At 36.7% G+C, this 24,977-nt stretch overlaps 1 protein-coding gene across 2 annotated transcripts; it reads right to left on the bottom strand.

Moving 5' to 3' along the window:
- Positions 1 to 2,561: 2,561 nt before the first annotated feature.
- Positions 2,562 to 17,114, bottom strand: stet (stem cell tumor). 2 transcript variants are annotated; one of them, XM_068351866.1, is made up of 6 exons: positions 16,863 to 17,114; positions 14,095 to 14,207; positions 12,469 to 12,586; positions 5,671 to 5,813; positions 4,725 to 4,993; positions 2,562 to 4,227 (listed from the first exon to the last, which is right to left on the bottom strand). In XM_068351866.1, the coding sequence occupies exons 2-6, from the start codon at positions 14,205 to 14,207 to the stop codon at positions 3,959 to 3,961; spliced, it is 912 nt and encodes a 303-aa protein (XP_068207967.1). In that variant the 5' UTR covers positions 16,863 to 17,114; the 3' UTR covers positions 2,562 to 3,958. The 2 variants fall into 2 exon arrangements, with proteins under 2 accessions (XP_068207967.1, XP_068207966.1); XM_068351865.1 differs by lacking the exon at positions 16,863 to 17,114 and adding an exon at positions 14,990 to 15,265.
- Between the last annotated feature and the right edge of the window lie 7,863 nt (positions 17,115 to 24,977).

Below are 24,977 nucleotides of genomic sequence, written 5' to 3'. Positions count from 1 at the left end.
CCAGCAACGTCCGATTTGAGAGATTCTTGCCAAAGTCTCATGACCAGATAATAAAAATTTCCGTAAAATTAGTTGGATTTCAGACAAAAATATATTTTTTCCCTGCAATATAAAGAAAGTTTTTTAGTGATTTCATCTTCAGTTGTGTCGCAATTAAGTTTCAGATATCCAGGTCCCAACAGAGTAATAAATAGTTTCACAATGGAATATTGGGGTTTTGGGGTGGGTAAACACAGAAAACAAGTAAAATAAGGAAAACTGTCTAACCTAACCACACCCATCTAACGTAACCTAACCTAGGGGACGAATCCTCCTTTTTTACCTCCCAAACATAACCTTACTTACGACTTACGACGCTAAAAAATTCTCAAATCAAGAAGCAAGTTAACAATTTCGGTTAACTGCCTCATTTAATTTAACATAGAATCAGGACTTGTGCAACCAGGGATTCATAATAATAATAATAATAATAATAATTAATAATAATAATAATTTACAAACATGAAAAACACGGTGGAAAGTTCCTTAACACTTACTCACAATGTAATTACATGCAGTCTTTTCCTGTTTTCGGGACTATACTTCCGAATATTCACAATACTTCTGACGTTCGTCTTCCCAGAAAAAGCCAATAGGACACTTATGGTGAGAACTAGAAGATCACGAAGAATTCTATTTACTTGAAGAGTTCCGCTATAATCTCCGTTAAACTCAAAACGCGATTATCTGTAAATATCACACGACAGCTCCACGGAAGCCATGACAGTCAACTAAGGTGGTTCTGCGGTTGAAGGTTCCTTCCCGAGAATGACGTATTAAAACCGAGTTCTAAAATCGCAGTTAATTGGATAATCATGAAACAAAAGAGCCCATCAGGTTTCAATTTTTTTACCGTACCTACACTCCAAAACTAAAGACCTCTTTACTGTCTTTGCTCCTGAACGAAAAAAAAGACGATAAGACAATTTTGATAAATTGTCAAAGATGAAAATGTTAACAGGAGTAACACTTGCATGTCACCGTATATGTTCTTGAGATAACAATATTCATCGGCAGACATCTACGAATGTATTATTTCCTAATAGATTTTTAAAGTTTATCGTATCAATCATCTCAAAATGACATAGTTGAAATAAAGAATAAATATACGATGTTTGTTGGAACTTTAAATCTATGTGAATTTCCCGTAGATTGTTTGAAGACTGTCAACCTAGTTAACTTGGTAGTTTTTTAAATTTGGGTCACAAAACTTAAGGAAAACCTTCAAACTTGTGAGACCATTCAAAACTCATGTATGACCTACAGGGGAAATAGCCCCGCAGTTGCAGTATGAAGTCAAACGTCAGAGAGGTTGGACAGCATAAGGAAAGGGAACGGGAGCAGAGCAATTATAAATCCATTTTGATCGATAATTTGTGCTCTCCCAGTAACAAATACATGTCATATTACAGATCAAATACCCAGTCTAACTATATAACACAGGTTACATTCATTAGATGAACTAACAGATGCAGTTCCGTTATTTTTTCTCTAATTGCTTTAATGTTCCCTTCATTTCGAATGACATAACGCCAAACTAAATTTCTTACAAACTTCTGAACAAGTTTAACTAATATTTTTGCAGTAATCGAACCAAGTGTTGCAATTGAATATAAAATTTACAAAGTTGCACCGAGAAAAAAAGAAACATAGTATATCGCACAGATACAAAATTAACCGCTTGGTCTGCGAACACAATAATAATTTATCTTGACAGGAACACTCACCATTTTTCTCCTAAAAGGATAGAGCTCTTCCGCCGTCGTATGCTTTACAAGCAATGCAAGATATTAAGGGTATAGACCGGTCTAACCTAATCCACACATCAGAAGCATGCTTATCTTGTGCTGGAGCTTTTTCAAGAAGTGTTCCTTGAAGTAAAGACGTGTTTCGCTATATTGCATGCGAACCATCGATATATATATTTAAAAAGAACAACACACACAGTAAATACGTTTCCGCGCTGTGTACTGAACGGCTGCTTAAAGTAGAATGTAAAAGATTTACTGAACGATTGCTGGACGTCACCTATTGTCTGAAGACTCGACTGTCCAAACCGCTTGTTATCGCAAAACTTAATACTTGATTGTTCATCTCTTTATTTTAGGGAATTATTATACTATTTTGCGAAAATACTTTAATAGTAAAATCTTTGTTTTACATTTAAGCCACTTTATAACCAAATTATTTACTTTACTATTTCCATTACGGATCCCGCGATCTTAAGAGTTTGTTCAACGCTTATTCTAGCTGGAACGAAACAATAATTCGATCACGGGTCCGAGTCTAATGCCAATAAGGAATTATTCATTTACAACCCCGTGGCTATGATTACCTAATTCATAACACAAGTTTACACAGACTTGTTTAAAAGTTGATAAATATTTTCAATAATTCTTTATTCATTCAATTTGCATATAGCAAACTGGATATATGGATAGTCTCTTCTCCTTAGAACCAATTTGTGATCAACTCTATGAACTTCAACCAGATAAATACAAGGATTGTAATAAAAGAACAAATTCGATTTTTATACAAACATTTTTACTGATATAAATAACATTCGTCTTACGCAGTATTTGGACATGTAGAAACATACAAAACGTAAAAATATACATCATACATCTATTTCATCTATACAATGAGGGATTCATGAATTCAGGTTAATGACAAAATGGGAAAACAATGACAATAATAATAATAATCATAACTTTCAACATTTTAAGGACTTTATGAAAAATAGACTAGAAACCAAAAATGAACATACTTAAGGAAGTGAAAATTCCTTGTCAAAAAATGGCCTATAAATATTTAAAGTTTCAAACAATAAAGGAATGGAATATGAATGCAGTTAAGCCAAGCCAGCGAAAATGACAAAATGACCCATTTTTACCCGAAAAAAGCTATGGAATAATGGAAAAAACACCAACAGTTCGTCGTGATTAGGAGTAAAGTGGTCACTTGGCAATTGCCGACTAGCCTTCGCTAGAGAATGACTCTGTGAACTAGAATAGATGCAATAAAATCGGGAACGGAACAGTCCCCTTATTTTATTAATAATAAAATTCCAACCTCTTCGCTAGAAATATAAGACTAGAGCAGTGATAAAGCAGCTTAAGGTTATTAAAAAAAGCCCATAGCTGCCATTTCAATCATTTGTTTTTTTTTACACATTTAAGAAAAAAAAAAGAGGTAGAGTGAAGAAGTTTCCTTTGGAAATGTTTGACTAGGTATATAAACAAGCTTGGAATATAATAATAATGATAAAAATAATCATAATTAAGACATGAAACTGTACAAGCGGATCTCTATCATTATTATATTTGACACTAATAAATAACAATCTCTCTGAGTTAATAATAATAAAAAACGTAGGTTTGTTACCTTTGATTAATATTTATAATTATATTAAGTCCTAACACTAGTTTCATTTCACCAGTATATGAGCGGACAAAAACTTTGGCTTCAGTCACAGCACCTAAGAATGGGTTAGCGGGGGAGGGGTAGGGCTGGAGTAGCACCTCGTCTTTAGAGTATTAAATTTAAAAACAATCTCGTACTTGAGAAAGACACTCACTTTTAAATACTCGGGGGGTCTTTTTTATTTAATCAAGACCCAATAACAGTAATAGTAATAGTAGTAATAGTATTATTAATAATAGTAGCAGTAGCATAGCATACATATAAATTATATTAAAAGTCACTTTATTTTTTCTCTGTAACGTGAGGTAGCCACTTTTCCCAACCCAGCACACTCGGGGACAACCACTTCGCGAGTTCAACGGGCGTTTTATTTTTTAATCTCATCCTTATAAATACGACGTAATATATATAATTTATCTCTCTTTTACATATATAATATTCGGTCCTCCTCCAACGAGGCGAAGGAGGGCGTTATGTTCGTGTAGAGCTTCAAGAACTACAGCAGGAGTCCTTGCGCCACTCCGACGTAGGGGTAAGGATGAAATAAGTTGAACAACACGGCGAAGAGCGTGCACGCCGCGTATACCCCGAGGGCGACCCACCACAATAGCTGCTCGTGGAGTCTCTGCTCGAAGTTTTTGAGGACGACTAGACCGAGTGTGAGCCCCGCTAACGCCCCTGTGAGGTGGGCCACGTATGATACTGGTAGGCCCACCGTCTCGTGGGCATACCGATCGTAGATGGCGAAACCCACGTCGGCGCTCGCTGTTGGAGAAGAGGAACAAACATTTAGAAACTTTCATTTTTATTTTAATCAGGTACCTTAACACATCTGAAAACTGGAGTTTTAAAAACATTTTTCCAGTCAATAAAATCCTACCGTGAAAATTTCAATTATAAATGTTTAAGAAAATTACCACAAGTAATCAACCTTATTCTAACTTTTAACTTCGGCCAATAACATCTTGTCAGATTAAAAGTAACAATAAAAATGAATATTGTTTAATACATTCTAATTAAATTCTGAACTAAGTGGTAATACTTAATCTTCAAGTTTGTTAAGAGATACTGGTTTTCCCCAGTTCCAGAAAAAGAGAGTAAATTTCACAAGTTATATAGTCTTACTTCCCATTATTTAAACAGCATGAACTATTTTAGTTCCAATATTATACAATGTTAATCAAGATAATCCCCGATATACTAATGTTAAAAGTAATACAGGACACAAATAACAAGAGTGACATATCTGAAACTAGACTTACCGACGAAGAAAACACCAATGAGTCTTAGGATGCCAAACTGCATGTTGTTATAGTTGATAAGTACGTTGGCGAGATGAGCCGCAAGGAGGGCATACACGCCCCCCGATGCCCCGACTAGGTAGACGTTGGCGTCGAAAACCGACGTCCCTAAGGAACCGGCCAGCACTCCTGCCAGGTACACGGTGCCTATGCGGGCGGATCCGTGCACCATTTCGAGAGGTAGGCCCACTAGCATCTGCACCAGCAGGTTAAACGCCAAGTGAACCCAACTGTAAAACAAACAATAAAAACATTATTAACAACAATAACATTATTAACAACAACATTATTAACAACAATAACACTATTAACAACAATAACATTATTAACAACAATAACATTATTAACAACAAAAACACTTTATTAAAAAAATTATGGAACAAGTAAAAAATGTCGCAACTTGCCAAGTAATCTTACATTGAACAATTTTATTAAATGAAAATTTTAAAAGCTGAAAATAAATACTAAGCAAAATAGAAAATGAATGAAAAAAAGCATTTCAGAAACGAGACGAAAAAGTTAAGTCAATAACATCACGGTCTAACAACAACAACAACCATAAATACGACATTCCAACCTTCTCAATGCCCTGACAAGTGAAAATTCGAACGACAGCCATGAATTGAGAAATGCTTTAAATATCTTGCCCATGCACCCTTCTATCTAATCCGTACACGCTAGCTGCCAACATTGCAAGCTTTCGTGGGCAAAACACCCTCCTCTAAAGAATTTTAAACTCCTCCGCAAAAACAGAAATGATGGTTACCCCTCTTTAAAAGACGAAACGTAACCCTATCCACTCTGACCATATCAGACAAACAATACGAGAGAGAGAGAGAGAGAGAGAGAGAGAGAGAGAGAGAGAGAGAGAGAGAGAGAGAGAGAGAGAGATTGATTGTCGACTTACCCAGCATGCAGAAAGGCATAGAATATGAATCTCCACACGTGGTGTCTCTTGTCTGGTCTGTAGATGAATGGAGAATCGAAAGGGACAGGGCCGGCTACGTTCATCTCACCAGTTATAACTGTGTAGTACGCGAACACACACAACTGAAAAGAAAGAAAAAACACATTAACATATAAATATTCAAGGTAACAAGGACTAAAGTAATTAAATACGAATACACATGATACTGTATCAAATGGTACGAAATCTTTTGTTACGTCAAACCAGATTACCTGGGAGAGAGAGAGAGAGAGAGAGAGAGAGAGAGAGAGAGAGAGAGAGAGAGAGAGTTAATTTAAAATCACGAATCTGAATTCCAATAACTGCATCAATCAAGGTTGCCCAATGATTCATATGTAGTTAACATGCAGTATAGCCACAAAGAGCCCCAAGCGCATAACCTATCTTCACACTATTCCCAACAAAACATCTACGTCCTCCATTTGAATAGTAACGTGATTTTTAGGGAAAAAATAATTGGCAATATAAAAGAGGCAATAATCCAAAATGGAAGTAAAACAAAATAATGTCCTCCTGGGCCTGTTGCATACTTTGGCGACCCCCGACGGCGCCAATCCACCCAGCTGATGCCATGCAAACTGGGCAGCCCTTGCCAAGGCGACACAGCACCCAATCGCTAAACTCTAGATTTTGACAGAATTTTAGGAACACCAATTAATGATTTATATCTGATTAAATGGGTTCCATCAATAGTACACATATAATAGTTAACATAGCCAGTTCGAAAAACCCCGACGAACAACGCAGTTTTGGGGTTATACTATAAAACACGTGTCACATCCCGAAATAACCGTTTGCACTTAGCCAGCCAAATTGGAGGCGCCAGACGGACAAATCCGGTGTGGCACTACTCCTCGCCTTTTTGGCCACCCTTGACCTGACCTCCCCATGCTGTTAAGAGTGCCTAATCCACCTGTTGAATGTACAGCAGTACAAAACATGGGCGGAAGTGCCATGGGCGGTGTATCGGGCGACGGGTACATAGTCTGGCACCCTCCAGGCAGCTGGTGCCACTTTACCTCCCTCCTCATCTCGATCGCCCCCCTCACCCGTCTGGCTCATCCCCCGCCCCCGTCGCCGAGCTAAATCTATCTCTCCCAGAAATCTCATGATCAGCAAACGAAGAAAATCTTAATAAATTATTTCTCATCTTTCTTACAATTTTTAGACAAATCACTTTTCCCTAAACCTAACTGCTGAAAATATCATCGACCAACAAAACCAAAAATATGCTGAACACGCAGAGATATTTCGTCAGAGCTTTCTTCCTCTTCCCCCACCCCCTCGTGCTTCTATCCTACCCCTTCCCCAACCTTCTTGGGAGTTCCCACACGAGTCACGTCTAGCCACTAGCTTTTGGATGGTGTCCGATGGTTAGTTGGAGGAAGGGACAGTACACAAGCCAAATCTAACTAGGATGCGGAATTGTTTTGATAAAATCCCACGGGGCTCGGCCAATTATTTTTTCTTGCTCTGCTAAAACAAGCTTCTCCCCCAAAACAGAAGCGGAGAAACCCCCACCCCTGAGTATTTGGGGGAGTAGAATACCGAATTTCGAAAGGTGAATCGGTCTTCAACTGTACTTGAGATCACACGTCAAATCGGACTAGTCATGAAGATTTTGAGCAATGTCAAGACCAATGCCTAACTCCTCCCCTACACACGTGTTCAGAATATTTATAGACTATCAGATGAAGCAAATGTCTTCCTCAAGCCATGACACTTTCGTCTTGCCTTTATATGAAGTTGATTTCAAAACACATTCAACAACCCTTCGGAACAAGTTCTAAATCTGCTTCTATGGTATATATAAAAGTGAACAAGCATCGAAGGCCAGGGGTGGGAAAGTCTGGGGAGGGGTGCAATTCGTCCTGGCTCCCTCTAGTTGCTTGACATTTAGGTTGGCACTCAGGCTCAAAAGAAATGCCGCTTACCGAGACTCTCAGACATTTGAGGTGCAGCATACACACTAAGAATTCACATATATTTCGTGACATTTCGCTTACAGCAATGCAGAGCAACTACTGCCAATGCGGAACCGAAAGAACCTAGCAGACTATAAGAAGGACAGTTATTCAACGCGCACAAAATTCTACGGACCCAATTAAACCATATACTCATCTACTCAGATTTAAATTCAGGAACCTTATGCTATGTAATATCCGAGAACTCTGGAACAAATCAAGTGCAAAAACTAAAAAGAATATAATTTTACATATGCAAAACTACATCTGTGTATGACATGCGCGACCCACAAGCGGTTTGTCAAGAGGGCTTTAGAGCAGTGTCAGCTGAAATGGACGCCGAGAACACTCAAGTTTGTTCATCGTGAGTTCTACATTCACAGTCGTGACTCAAGATTCACACCGATCGTAAGGAGGCACGCGACTCCCCCTCCCCCCATATCAACCAGCCACCTATTAACTTCGGCACCGCCACTTCTTCCTCCCTCCCTCTCTCAGCTGTGACGATCTTTACATTGTACACTAACGGCATGTATCTAAATCGATTATTTCGTCCGGACAGAAATGGTTTGCTCTGAAAGGATATTCCCGATGCAAATTTCTTCATCATAAATAGCTTAAGAGGATTTAAAATATTACTATAATCGTAAACCTCAAGAATATAACCCGGAAATTACGATAGTTTTTGCGATATTTTACATGGCATATTTATATCAGTACTGTAATTAAACGCCAATTCCAATCCAGGAACGATAATTACAACAGATACACGAGTACACGCTCACTCACTCGTAGGAAATTACCTTTAAAAGAAAGCAGCCGTCCGAACTTGAAACTAGAACGAAAAAGAGATGGGTTAATGTGGTCAACGTGGTGTTCCATCGCAAGGTGGTACAACACATACAAAACCACAAAAGCCTAGATACAACAACGACGACGCTAATACATAACACCCTTTAAACAGTATTAACATATATGCATTACTTATATCATAAAACCAACCCCATCGATTTTGGCATTCCCAAAAATTATCAAAAGTCCCCTTTTAAAGTGATGCGTAAACAAACTATTACAGATACCAGGTAAAAGAATCTGCTTTACACGAGAAACTATCATTTATAGTCAACAGAATTTAGTGTTAAAATTCTAAAGATTTCTTAAGAAGTGACCATGTGCAGTGGTGGAACATGAGACTGTATTGACACCAGAATGCTGTACCTGCTATACGAGCTTTTAACAGTGTCATGAGCGATGAAACAGCTCTTTCGGTTGTAGGTCGGAAGAACACAGGGTCTGTGAACTGAATGGAAATGCCCCTGAAAAAAAGTTTCCCAGCGATGACTTCAACTCTAGGTGGTGCAACCTTCGTGGCCACAGCGTGAACTCTTGCGCCATGAAAAGTGCACAAGGACAATGTCATTTTCGTAGCGGTGTAGAAAGGTGGTTTTTAAAGATAGTTTACGTATTATTGACTTCATAAAGGTTTACAGTGTATGTATGTATGTATATATATATATATATATATATATATATATCATAATACACACACATAATATATATATATATATATATATATATATATATATATATATATATATATATATATATATATCCGAATCATAACTACACACACAATATATATATATATATATATATATATATATATATATATATATATATATATATATATATATATATATATATATATCGAATCCAAACTACAAATGTTAGCGTCCGGCACTTGAGCAGACCAAGGTCACTATTGGTTCACACAACCATAACTGGACGACCGATTGTACTAGTGACCGACGATTGTTCTAAAGAGGGAAAAGGTGACACTTCGTCACTGGCTGACAGAGGCGGCCATATCAACATGAACTCTTCAACTAAACTATACAGATCAAAGGCAACACAACGGTCGTGACAAGTTAACTGCATCGGATCTGAATGAACTTTGTCATCTCAACTTATAAAATTACACTAGACAATATTACCTGTATGAGTTCTATTATTAACCGTATGAAAACAAGATTTAAAAAATTCCACAGTGAACACTATCGCAATGACTAACGATACTATATAAAAATCTCCGAATAGCAGACTGAAATATGGTCTGTAGTATGTCTCGTGTTGTCGTTCGCCTCCCACCTGACGGTGTAGCTTCTGATATGGATGTTACTATGGGGGGAGAGAGAGAGAGAGAGAGAGAGAGAGAGAGAGAGAGAGAGAGAGAGAGAGAGAGAGAGAGAGAGACTCGTATTCACTGATAAATAATGTACTGCCTTCTCTTGCAATAAACTCTGCAACCAAGATCAAGTAGTTCCCGTCTCGTAAAATGTGAATGACATTCGAATGATGTATTTATTTTTCATGTAGAACTTATAACTTGCATTTAGCACAGGTCCCCAAACTCAGGAGTCGCGTGCCCACATGTGGCAAGCGACAAGCTTATCGCAAAAAAAAAAAAAAAAAAAAACACCTGGATTTCGCGACAAACTTCACAACGGTAATAACTCGATCACAGAGACATAAATGCTAGTAGCCGAGAAGAGACACGACCTATGGTTCCGAAGCAGCGATGAAATGAGGGCCTAATAGCGTCATCATTAGGGCCATAGGACTACTAAAAGCCAACAGCAGGAGAGGGCCGAAAAGGGTGGCGACAGCTGGACACGCCAGGCCGCATCGGCCAGTCGGAGGAGCCGTGCTGAGCTCGTGTACCTTCCGCGTACCACCTGACGCTACGCCAGGTACCGCCACAAACCTTTGGTATGCTGGATTAACCACAGCCAGGATAAGGCCCGGATTATTAGGGGATTAATACCCTGCGGATTACGGAATATTTGCGAAGTAGCGTACACAATTTATTTTCTACCGGCATAAATGAGTAAACATCTGTCACAGAGAGTGTTGGGAAACTTCGGAATGGGGCGCAAAAAAAAAAAGTTCCAGAAATATTAGCCAACTCAATGACATTCGTCATTTTCTATGCCTCTTTATTCAAAAATAATTATGATAATCATCATATTGGCTTACTACTTACTCAAAACATTTGTCCCTAAAGGACCCTACCCCTCAACTGATCTGGTGTGGAGCAGGGGGGTGGGGGCACGGTTAAACGACAGAAAAATATGGATGAGCCGAGAGTAATGCTATTGACAGCCCAACAGATCACGTGGACCATGCAAGTAAGAGGGAGGGAGATGGGTAACAGACATACTGAATCATGAGAGAGAGAGAGAGAGAGAGAGAGAGAGAGAGATTAATAAAAGGTATATAAATTGAATTTACAACTTAATGCCCTTAACAATAGTTACCATAAACCAAAAGTTTTTAGGCCCCGCCGCTGCAATACGACAACGCAAATGAAAATAAACAAACACATATACAATGAAAACTTACAAGTACAGGTAACTACACTGACCAGCCTTGGTAAAGGGGAATGAGAAGGAGGAGGAGGGACAAGAGGAATGAAGTGAAGGAAGGAACTGGATATAACAGAAAGGGGGATCGTATGAAGGTATAATTGAGGGAGGGGGCGGGAACCAGGCATATACATACTTTTAGAGTTTCTTTATATCGATTATCGAGAAATCGAGAGAGAGAGAGAGAGAGAGAGAGAGAGAGAGAGAGAGAGAGAGAGGTGTCACTCCTCGTATATCGACCAAATGTTGACTTCACTGTCACCTACGAAGGTATTTAAAAAACTCTAAAAAACCTTTGCAGTATTAAGACGGTGAAAATAGCTTAGTTGTTGCAAAATGAATAATTTCTGTGGGTGTACCAATAAGTTTTTTTTTCCTTTATTGGGGGTGGGATTTAGACATTTTCCGGGAAACTATCAACACCAGAGATGATAAGCTTTACGGAAGGTAAATATTTGGACCATTCCTACAGTATCACGACACACAAGTGTATACATACCCATACGAAGACTTCAAATAGTCTAGGAATAAAATACCAACATTCCATGGTAACCTTCGGGATTTATCATTTAACCAAATCATATATAAAAGAACAGATGTACCAAGCCATAAATGCCTCAGCCAATCAGCATTATTGATTCAAATACTAGAAATCTAAAATTTCTAATCGTCAGAGAGAGAGAGAGAGAGAGAGAGAGAGAGAGAGAGAGAGAGAGAGAGAGAGAGAGAGAGAGAGAGAGATATGTTTACGTTTGGTATCTAGGCAACGAGACAGCTCCCGTCCGTAGCATACACAAGACGTGAGTCTTAGCACGCAAGGAAGTAAATAATTCAATATTAATTTCCTGATTTAACCCAGCCAGATAAAGTACTGGTTTATTTTCTTTCCATGCAATAGAAAAAGTCATATTGGTAAATCGGTAATTGTTACGCTATCCTAACAAGACCAATTATTTCTATAGAACACCAACAATATGGTCGGCTAGCCCCATCTTGATTTTCATAAGACTATTCCGACATACACAAACAAATCAATAAGCAATTATTCTTTTTAAGGGGAAGCGTCAGTCCCCACCCATTATACCCCCGACATACCTGGGAAAAGCAGGGAATATGGGTGAGATAATTAGGGAAGGAGGGTATCACTATTGATGGCGATTAATCTACAGGACAAATCACAGCCATCAGCTGTTAACGGGGGTTAATTTGGCCCAAGTTTCATGGTATCCTACCTCGGTAACTATCACGTCTGGTCTTTTCTCAATTACAATAGATCTGAACCAGCTAAAACTACCAAACTGGAAAAATTCCTATTATAATACAACCTGAAATGATGGAATATAACGTACCTGTATTAATGTGACAGAGATGACAAAAAGCGGCGGTGGCCAACACTTGTAGTGATCGGCATAATACTTCCGGTCACGCTCCTCCGTAAGGAACTCATCGGCGATCAGACGCACCATTCTAAGTAAAAAGAAAAAACAAAAAAACATTAGAATAAAATATTACTGGCATAAAACAAACTAAAGACTTGTGCCATATATTTACATAATATAATCAAACACACACACATATATATATATATATATATATATATATATATATATATATATATATATATATATATATATATATATATAGCAGCGAGAAGAAAACCACTTAAAAGAAAAGAAAATAGAAAAAGTCGAGTTTTACCGCAATGTCCTGTGGCACAATCGCACGCCGGCCACGGCACTGCGCTCGCATCTCCGCAGCACAAAACACGGCAAGGCATAACAATACATGGTAAACAACAACAACAAAAACAACAAGGACAGTGCATCACAACACGACGGCACATGTTCCCAACCCCCCTGTGAGCCTACGACTGCTAACAGTGCCAACCCTTAGAAGGCAGCAGCTCTGATCCTGGCACATTCCAAGCGTGCCAACATGAAAGCAAAATGTCACAGTGATACGAGACGTTGAATGATGATGCCAAAGGGCAGGATGGCCATGCCAATGAGTCAAAGTGCAGACTAATTGGGTATTTCGGTCGCTTTGCGACGTTTGAAATGAACCCAATCGACGTCCATGGCACTCGCAAGAGCCTCGCAATTGATCGCGAATGATTGGCACGCCTGAACGAAGCCCCTCTAAGGTTGCGTGTTTTAGCGGCTGGCGGTACTGGAAGGTCGCTGTCTTGATCCCGTCAGATGAATGAATAGAGGGAGAAATACTTTATCGACTGGTTTTAACTTTAGCTCGTAATTGTTATCAATTTGTATATATTAGGATTCAAAACTGGCTCTGAACTAGTATAAACCCACTGATAAAAAAACCCTAAGTCAGATATATTTATATGTTACTGGATAATACTACTGTATAATGTATTTATATCCTCTCTCAATTGAGACATCATATAACACGAAATTTATATAATTAAACGTATACATAAAAAAATTATCAGATGAAAATACCAATAAAATAACCTCAGCAAACTTCTATTTTAACTTGCGTAACAACACAACAGCAATTTTAAAATTCAGTCGAATAAATTGCAGCAGATTTCAGGCCACATTGCAGACGGACGGATATTTGCCCTTCACTTTCCCTTTCAGCTTCCGAGGAAAAACAAATTACTTACTTAAATCCACAGTCGTGCGCCAGTGACGTATTCGCATCATTTGAGGGTGCAAATATTTGAGAGAGAGAGAGAGAGAGAGAGAGAGAGAGAGAGAGAGAGAGAGAGAGAGAGAGAGAGAGAGAGAGAGAAAAAATTATATACACACACAATATAATATATATATATATATATATATATATATATATATATATATATATATATATATATATATATATATATATATATATATATATATATACACAAACACTATACACACACACACATATATATACATATATATATATATATATATATATATATATATATATATATATATATATATATATATATATATGGGATTACTTACTTGTTAAATATAGGGGGATCGTGAAAGAGAAGATGGAAGTCGTTCTCAGAGTTTACCTGACGATCTCTCTGGTGAACGGCACATTTGAACGACCGACTCCTCTTTCCGCTCATCTACAAGAAAATGAAAAAAAAAAGTTAATAACAATCAAATATATAGGTACACATTAAATGCATTTACCACACATATAACATTAAGGAAGAGAACCTTAGCACTAAAATAACATTCTATGAGTAGATACAAAATAAATCTTATAGCTACTCATATGTTTATAGAAAAACATCAAGAATCAGTGATACCTAAATTATCACAAATGAAATTAATGGTTTGAAAACTGCCATTACCTATTAAAACGATGAAATGAATTTTTGTGACATAATAATGAGTAAATTCTAGGGTAGTCTCGGACCAGCGGGACCAACCTATCACTCGAAATTGTTTTAATTGCTATTACTCATACGTTACCCGAGGAGTCGACCAAGGAAATGAATAATTACGCACAGTAGTAATATATGAGCAGCCGTTAATATTTTAATCCATTAAAGTCAGGTGCTCACAATAGTCATGCAAAGTTGAATCCAGAATGAAAATGTTCATGAAATTCCCATAGATTGCACAAGCATTTTTTTTAGCTTTATTAATAATACTCAATAAGACTAAGCTTACTGTATTATTTATATGTATTATTTATACAAGTTCATTTAACCTTCTATCACCAAATTATGTGACACATGAGAAACCAATTATTCTCCAAGTGTAGGTCGGTGGCATACCAATTCTTTCACGTTTTCTACACAGGGTCTAGCCTAGACAGATCTGTTCTAAAAATACCTTTTATCAGAACTGGCTAAACTTGCATCAGCTAACCCAAATTCGATCAGACACGATAACTCACCTAGTGATATCGTCGATATGACGACATTTCTTTCGTTCGCAATATCGTATTCATTACTTTCGTTAAAAGACTCATTGGTCGTCGAGTATATGTCCATTCCTACCATAGCCACACGCAAAAGTAAAACAGCGACAACAGATAACACGGAAAAAATATACCAAAAAGTACGAATATATAAACATGAACGAGATTTTGGCTGGACGAGGAAAATTTGACGGGAAGGGTTCCACACGACGTCCACACTCAACCACAACCAAACACCAACTGAAGTTTATTTTCGCACGAGGGGGCGTGAATGCATCGCCCCTTTTCCAACAGGCCCCTTGGCATATGACGTCAACGTAGAAAATTAAGGTAGGCATAAGGAAGAACTCAATTCAATTTCTTCATGTAAATGCATAAACAAAAAAATTAAAATTATTTAAACAAAAATTACTAGGCAACTATTTACCATACTGGGTTCCATCAGATGACGTCGATTTAAAGTCACGGTAGGCATTACGTGCATTCAATAGAACTTATCGGGGGAAAAACTACCTTTAACACCTTCCAATACATTGTTTGTGAATCAATACTTCAGGCCACGAATTTGGTGATTGCCAACAACGATACAAATTATGAGAGTTTATCGGACCACATTTCGCACACCTCCGGTCGTACTTTAAACGCGAAGTATACTAAATACAACAGCTTTACTGTATCTTCTGGCCAGGGAAGAAAACAAATTGTTTTGGCATTAAAGACTTAAACACTTCACTTTAGAAATAAACAAACACAGCATATATTTGTGGTGATTTCAAGATTTATTCAATGTAATACATTGCATTTCTTCAAGCAGCCAAAATACATACCTTCCTGGTGACAGACAGAAAGGTCAGATGTATAAATACAGTTCATTTGAGAAGTATCATTCTCAACAAATATGGCTGTTAATTGGGAGGGGAATTGTTTTGCAGGTGGGGATTGACAGATAGTCAATTTAACAGTGCAATTGTTAATTAACTTTATATTTTATCATTTAGCACTGAATACGCACGTGCATAGGCCTAGGTCACATATTTTAAAAAGAGCTTAAAATCGCACCAGTCTACTTGTCCCCTAAAACAATTAACCCTTCTTTACCTGTGCTTTCGTGACAAGATTAAGCTATTATTCTAATCTAACCTTAAATCACTGACGAAGAATGATTATATAATGAACTCAAGGGGGAAAGAAAAGTATTCAACGAGAACCCAAGACCTAGATTTGTGATTTATCAAATGGAAGCCACTAATAAGCAAAGATACTTTGGATTTGACAATACGGGGTAATAAGGAGGGAAATGAAACTTCGTTCATTGTGGATTTCCATAAGCAAGTTTTATCCTAAAACACTATCAAAAATATAAATAAGAGGAAAAATAACGGAAAAAATCCCCACTTAAGTTACGGATACCGTACTTTTTAAGGAAGTGTTAGTAACTTGAGTGGCGACAGTGCATACGAATGTCAGTTCACCAGTACAACAAACGCTTTGCATTTAATTGATCAAATTGGCAGAAGTTCGCTTCATCACGTGTCGTGCGTCTTATTAAAAGCAGCTGCGTTAACGTTATTCACTGAACAATGAATACATTAAGCTATTCACAGGGCTGTTTATAAGGTAGTATTTCGTGTGAATATTTCTGATGAAGCAGAAAAATATAAATTTATTTTTTATTTACGAATTATAAAACTGAAACTGGGCCTAACGTCATATTTTCAAACCATTTTAATTGCTTTAAATTTTCTATAACCGAATAACGGTAGAAAAAATAAAAAGACTACCTTGAAGCAAATCAGAAAACACAATTGCAAATCTCGCAACAATAACTCAAGACAGGTATGCTACTTACACACTGGTAAAACAGCAATGTTAATCCAATGTTGATACATCCAGGACCACGAACATAACGAGATCAATCATAAATCCAGTGTTCACTAGAGAATCTTCCTCCTCACAAATAATTCACTATTTATCAGTTCCACAAAAACACGACAACCTTACAAGTTGAGTTAGCAGCACCCGGGGAGGGACTAGAGCGTGTGAGGGAGAGAGCGAGAGCGTGCGTGTATACTCAACTCAACCTCCGGGAGTCTACTGATGAGAGAGAGAGAGAGTGAGAGAGAGAGACCGACTCGCGAGTCGCGAGAGGAGAGACTTCGTAAGGAGGAGGAGGGATGGGAGGGGTGGATGAAGAGTCATTATGGTTCCCCCTCCCCTTTTCCTCAATTCTTACTCCCCCCCTCCCACCAACCATTGACACGTGCGGGGTGAAAGGGGGGGGGGGGATTTGGGGGTTTCGGGAAGAAAGGAGGGCTGTAGTTACTGGGATGTCAGAAGGGAAATACATGGAATGGAAGGGGAAGGATGGTAGGACGTGTAGCAATTTAGGATATCGAAAGTGATGGAATTTTACACTGGGATAATGTACCTTACGCATCGCATGCCTATATGCCAAACTCAACTTAAATCATAACAATATTTTTAATAAAAAATAATAAATAAATAAATCATTATTTCAATAATGAAATATAACCGAGTTTTGATAGAGACAGTAGCATTGTTTCTTCATAAGATATGCATATATCGAAACGCTTGCATTCATCAAACAGAAACGTTCACTTGCAATCATTGAGGGGTGGGAGGGAGTTGGGCGGTTGAGGGTGGGTGGAGATTGTCAGTGTGGGTGGTCACTAGCGCACGCTGGCCGCATATACTGACCCATATTTATTCTCACCGGCCTTGATGTATTTTCATAAATGATCTGGATCCAGTTACAACGGTTTATTCAGCAGTCACTTGCCAAAGGCGGTGTGATAAAGATCGCGTATCATTAATATTACTTTTAACTAAGACGGCGACGAAATTTGCGATCAACAGCACTATTTTAAAACGACCCGAGCTTGTGTGGCAACTTTATACGGTGGGTGGTCAAGCGAGGTCGGAGGCAGTCTAGTTCTAAAGGCCTGTGGATCCAGTGGCTGTCTCAAGACCCTTTAACAAATATAGGAGAGCTTATCGCTAAAGTCTGGTCTCAGAAGGTATTTAGGTTCAAGTCCAGTAACAGTCGAGTCGACATGATATTTGGAAGTTCTAACCAAGATCAAAGCCCAAAGCTAAAAACACAGTTATGATCATCTTACGACTTCTTGCTGACCAAGTGGAAATTGAACTCGGGATAGTCTGCTGGACTCATAGGCTGCCTGCTACTCTGCTCGACAATCAAATGTTCGGTAAACCTCACTCGGAGGTCGGTCAGACTCGGTCTAGTCGACTCGACGGACGGAGTCGACCGACGGGCTCGTCGCTATTTCAGTTGCCCAAATAACGATGATGAGGAAGGATGTGGCGATCTCCCTCCCGTCTCCTGAGCAATCTCTAGGCTTTTCCATAAATAATTGCGTCTCCTGAGTCTAGCCTCAAGGGTTTTCCATAAATCAATATTCTTTAAGTAAAACACGAAGAAAAGTCGAGTCCATTCATATTAAAATTCGTGATAATATTTTTTAAAGCGTCAGTAAAAATAAATCATATTTCATATACATTTAGCACTCAGAACGATTAACGAACAATTGAGTAAGGAGCGTGAAATTTGGGCTGGAAGACATTTTTTCACTGGTAATGGTTACTATTTTATACGAGTCTGCATGGCGTGTAAGCATTCAATTTCCATCTGTGTACTCATCATATATTACAATTTATTTCTGTATTTTACACACACACACACACATATATATATATATATATATATATATATATATATATATATATATATATGCATATATATATATATACATATATATATATATATATATATATATATATATATATATATATATATATATAGTATTTACAAAGATTATATTAAACCGAATAGAAAGACAGCTCGACTTTAATCAACCAACAGAGCAGGTAGGTTTTAGAAGAGAATATTCAACAACTGACCATATCCTTGTATTAACCAGCTAATGGAAACATCAAGAGTATGACAAACCACTATGTATGGCATTTATAGACTATGAGGAAGCTTTTGATTCTGTCAAAACCTCAGCAGTAATGATAGCCCTTCAACAAAAAAAAAAAAAAAAAAAAAAAAAAAAAAGATGAATCTTGTGTTAGAACACTTGAAGATATTTATACAAGAAGAACAGCAATCCTAAAACTACACAAAGATAGTGAGAAAATTCCCATTGAAAAAGGAGTTAGACAGGAAAACCCTATCTCTCCTAAATTATTTACAGCACGCATAACAGAGGTTTTTAAAAATTTAGATTGGGAAAATGTAGGAATTAATATCAATGGGGAATACCTTAGCAACTTAAGATTTGCCGATGACATTGTTGTATTTAGTAAATCATGCGAGGAATGGCAAAATATGATAGAAGATTTGAATAGAGAAAGCAGAAATGAACATGAGTAAAACTAAGATAATGTTCAATGAAAATGCAGACAATAAAAAAAGAAAAGAATTATGGACGACCCTTTAGAAATTGTTAAGGAATATACATACTTAGGACAGACAGTAAGTGTTTCGCCTGGACACGAGACCGAAATCAAAAGAAGGATAAGCATGGGAAGGAGAGCTTTTGGGAAACAGAACAAGATACGAAATGTAAAATGCCACATTCTCTAAAAAGAAAAGTATTTAATAGGATGGTACTAATAGTTGTAACTTATGCATCAGAAACTTGGAGCCTTACTATAGCCTTAGAACATGTTAGTTACAACTCAGAGAGTTATGGAAAGGATAATGATGGAAATAACACTAAGAGACGGAAAAAGAGCAACATGGATACAAAGGCAAATTAAAATACAGGACATTCTAACAAAATGTAAGGAAAAGAAATAGACGTGGGTAGGACATATCATGAGAATGATAGATAATAGATGGACATTAAGAATAACAAAATGGGTCCCTACAGATTGCAAAAGAAGCAGGAGAAGGATGAGAAGACAATGGATTGACGAACTAAGAAAGTTTGTGGGTGTGGACTGGCACAGAGAGACCATTAACAGATGCAAGTGGAAGGACAGGTAAGAGGACTTTGTTCTGCAGTGGACTAGTAACGGATGATGATGATAATGATATATATATATATATATATATATATATATATATATATATATATATATATATATATATATATATATATATATATATATATATATATATATATATATATATGTATTGCTAGCAATATCGTGTGCAGGCAGTACTTGTTGGGATGGGTGACCACCGAGAAAAGACCGAAGCTTTCGGTAAGTAAAGTCCTTTGAACATCCAAAGAACAGGGCAGGACATGGTAATCTCTTACCATAGATACTTAGTGAAGGCTAGATAGGAGTCGTCTGCCAACGCCATGCCCTCTGAAGGATAAAGGCGTATGGTAAAAAAAGTGAACGTCATTATTTTTCAAATTCAGTAGGATCATTAATATATTTATCTGACTTTTATGTGTCGGTCTCTTACTAAGTGAAATATGAAACATAAAACTACACTGAAATGATGATATGATTTTATTATTTCAAGTTTTGAAACAAATGAAAAAAATAATATTTTAGTAATTCTATTGTGTCCTGTCCATAAAAAAATCATATTCCACATCCATTTATTATTTCATCCCGTTGGTGTACGAATTTGCTCCCGGTCTCCATCAGAAATCTCAGACTAGAATAATACTTGTCTAAAGCGAGATAACCATAGTGCTTCATTCTAGACCGTGATTCTAAGGTACCACAGTGGCACCCACCGGGGGAGGGATGGCCGCCGACCTTGTAAGAATAATACCTTACTATTCCTTGATGTTGCCGACACTACTACCGCTTGTCGGTGTCGCCAGCGCTGCTTGTAGAACACAAGAAGGTTATGCCTGCTTCTTACTAAGCTTTCAGAGGATAAATCAAGATCTACAGAACTCTTTCTGTATGTCTTAAGATAAACCCAACGAGTATAAAATAGTATTTGTTCTGTTGCATTAAAGCACGCATTCATGTGAACGTGGTGCCAAGAATTTTTAGCTGAAAACATGAATATGATGTTGCATACGTTAAAATAAATTAATGTTCGCTTAATTCTATCTTCAACCTAACAATGATAGCATCAGAAACCAATTAAATTTTAATGTTGCTCCTTAGACGGAGGAATTTGCAGAATATAAGTAATAAAATATGCCTTCTTTTCTTACAGTTTAAACTATATATTAACTTATAAAGAGCCCGTGCTGGATCAGTCAACTTATCTGAACCCCTGAAATAGCAACAGCAGATTCCAGATTAAAAAGACTCAGATTAACCATAAACTACATGGAAAGGCACATAACAGTTTGTATGTGAGTTCTCGAGACTTAACGAGTCAGGATAGTATACGAATATTCAAGATTACCCAGGATGAGGAAATTAAAGAGAAAGAAAGGGAAAGATCAGCTGACAGTTAGGCAACTTCATCATCACTCTCTTGGCGATGGACCCAACATTGTTGCTGTAACGCCAAATCATATTTCGTATTAACCCAGGAATAGTTACAAACAGAATGGCGTAATTGTCCTTGCCACTTTAATTTGTTTCAACCCCTTTTTTTGTAGCCATTTCAATTATATGGTTTATTTTTTGCTTCACAATGTTTAAAGAAAACTACGAATATTACTATGAATAACTGTTGTAGCTACAACTGTAAGATTAAAATAGCGTTATAACATCACAGGTAACCTACTTTTGGGGCAACCCTCAGGACTAGCAACTAGTGACAGATTAAAAATAACACCGAACAAACTAACGATGTGCCCACTAGTTGATGATTAAATATGCGATAATAAGGCTTAATTTCCTAGAGATATTTTTTTAAAAGGATCATGAAAGGCGGAGGCTAGAAGATAAACAGTTTTGTATTATTTTTGTTATTATTACTAGCTAAGCTACAACCATACTTGATGATATAAGCCCAAAGGCTCCAGCAAGGAAAACATAGCCAAATGAGGAAAGGAATGTAAATAAACCATGAAATTCGAGAAGCATTAACTGAATAGTAGTCGAAATAGTGGCTGTCAAAAGAGAATTTACCTTTTATATATATATATATATATATATATATATATATATATATATATATACATATACATATATATATATATATAAACATGTGTGTTTGTGTGTGAGAGAGATAAACCAGTGCACCCTGCACATTTGACGTTTTATTACAAAATTAAAATCGACCATTGTATTAAATTTATCCCACTATTAAAAGAACTTATAAAAAACCGTCCTGTTTTCATATGGTTGTAATTTGGGAGATATCGAGTTTTATGGCACATTTAACCACAACAAAGGGTTCGGACGACAAGCGTATTAGTTTATTTACGGAAAATCAATACGATGAAAAACGAATCATTCTTCAATGCTAGTATAAGCTGTTTACTGAAACCCACACAGAAACAGTCTATCCATAAAACGTCCAAAATTATATATATATATATATATATATATATATATATATATATATATATATATATATATACACACACACACACATATATATATATATATATATATACTGTATATATATATATATATATATATACACACAGATATATATATATATATATGTATATATCTTTTTATCATTATTACCCTTGCTAAATAAATTTGAAATAACGTGAACAATTTTATATCATGTTTCTTTCATCTTAATGTCAATGATGGTTTTAATTATTCTATTATATTCGTTCGTATATTTTCTATCCAATCAATTTCTTTAAAAAAAAATTGTTTTCTCAATATCATATTTCTCACGTAAGAATTTTCATAAAGAGTATACTTTTAACAATGAGACATCTAAATATCTTTCTTGTGTAAACCTTATTTTCTATAATATACTTTTTACCAAAAACATTTCTTCTAAATACTTTGCTTCTGAAATATATTTTATAAATATAAAATTACTTACATATTTTTGTTTAAACATCCCACTTCTTACGTTAAAAAAATAACCGTAATCATTCCATTTCTAACATATAGTAATTTTTCATCTAAATATTCGTAACCTTCATTTTCAAAGCTGTGATTAACCAGGAACACAATTTCCACGGCATCTACCTCGTGTACCTATCAAATATTAAAAAAAGGACCCCCACCCTACGCCCCCCCCCCCCGCCCCAAAAATTCCCTCCGCATCCCTCTTCCCTAGAAATACATGTCTTCGGTGGAGAAGCTGCTCGGGTCAATATAGATATTAGCTAAAGAAATCATACGCTCAATGAATATTTGATGGCATGTTAGGAAAACCAGCCTCTGTATAATTAACAGCAAACATACTGAGAGAGAGAGAGAGAGAGAGAGAGAGAGAGAGAGAGAGAGAGAGAGAGAGAGAGAGAGAGAGAGAGAGAGAGAGAGAGAGAGCATGTACGTCTTTGTGAAAGACTAAGTATTTTTTATTGAAAACAAGAAAATAAATAAGAGAGTAAATTCCAATAATAATGAGCTTTGGACTTTTTCATTCCTAGTTTTAAACCCTAAATTAATTAGTCACTCACACACGTACACACACACACACACACACATATATATATATATATATATATATATATATATATATATATATATATATATATACATATATATATATATATATGTCCCGAAAAAAGGCATCGGGGTAGAAATATTTTCCTTAAGAACTTGTTTGGATGCCAGAAGACTAAAATATTTATGCACCACATTCTCCCATGGAAAAGATTGTACGATAAAGACAACACACATACCCCCCATATATATATATGTATATATATATATATATATATATATATATATATATATATATATATATATATACATATATATATATATATCAACAGCAACAAATGCAGCCTATTATTATTATTATTATTATTATTATTATTATTATTATTACTTGCTAAGCTACAAACCTAGTTGGAAAAGCAGGATGCTATAAGCCCAAGGCCTCCAACAGGAAATATAGCCCAGTGAGGAAAGGAAATAAGGAAAAACTACAAGAGAAGTTTATGAACAATAATATCATCAAAACATATCTTTCATATATAAACTATAAAAACTTCCAAATAACAAGGGGATTAAAACTTCAAAATAACAAGAGGAAGAGAAACAAGACAGAATGGTGTGCTAGAGTGTACCCTCAAGCAAGATATCTCTAACCCAAGACAGTGGAAGACCATGGTACAGAGGCTATGGCTCTACCCAAGACTAGAGAACAATGGTTTGATTTTCGAGTGTCCTCCTCCTAGAAGAGCTACTTAACATAGCTAAGGAGTCTCTACTACCCTTACCAAGAGGAAAGTAGCCACAGAACTATTATATTGTAGTAGTTAACCTCTTGAGGGAATTAGCCACAGAACAATTACAGTGTAGTAGTTAACCTCTTGAGAGAATTAGCCACAGAACAATTACAGTGTAGTAGTTAACCTCTTGAGGGAATTAGCCACAGAACAATTACAGTGTAGTAGTTAACCTCTTGAGGGAATTAGCCACAGAACAATTACAGTGTAGTAGTTAACCTCTTGAGAGAATCAGAATTGTTTGGTAATTTCAGTATTGTCAAGTGTATAAGGAAAGAGGAGAATGTGTACAGAATAAGCCAGACTATTCTGTGTATGTGTCAGCAAAGATGAAATGAGTCGTAACCAGAGAGGGGTTCAATGTGGTACTGTCTGGCCAGTCAAAGGACCCAATTACTCTCTAGAGGTAGTATATCAACGAGTGGCTCCAACCTGCTACCTCATTGCAGAACAAAGGCCTCAGACATGTCAATTCATGTCTGAGATTTGGTCAGTATTCTACTGTACACCAAGATAGCCAGAGCGGATTGGTGACCGTGGAAGATTTTCGTCTAATCGCTCACAGCAAACCAAATATGGCTCTGACTAGTACAGCTTTGCTGATCATGGCGATACACAAAACATTTCATCACGTTTAAGGTATCCCCACTCAGAAAGGGATATAT

Source organism: Palaemon carinicauda, chromosome 28 (assembly GCF_036898095.1).
Source record: "Palaemon carinicauda isolate YSFRI2023 chromosome 28, ASM3689809v2, whole genome shotgun sequence".
NCBI classification, from domain to species: Eukaryota; Metazoa; Arthropoda; class Malacostraca; order Decapoda; family Palaemonidae; genus Palaemon; species Palaemon carinicauda.
Note: the sequence above shows the minus strand (reverse complement) of the source record. Positions and strands in the feature narration are given on the sequence as shown.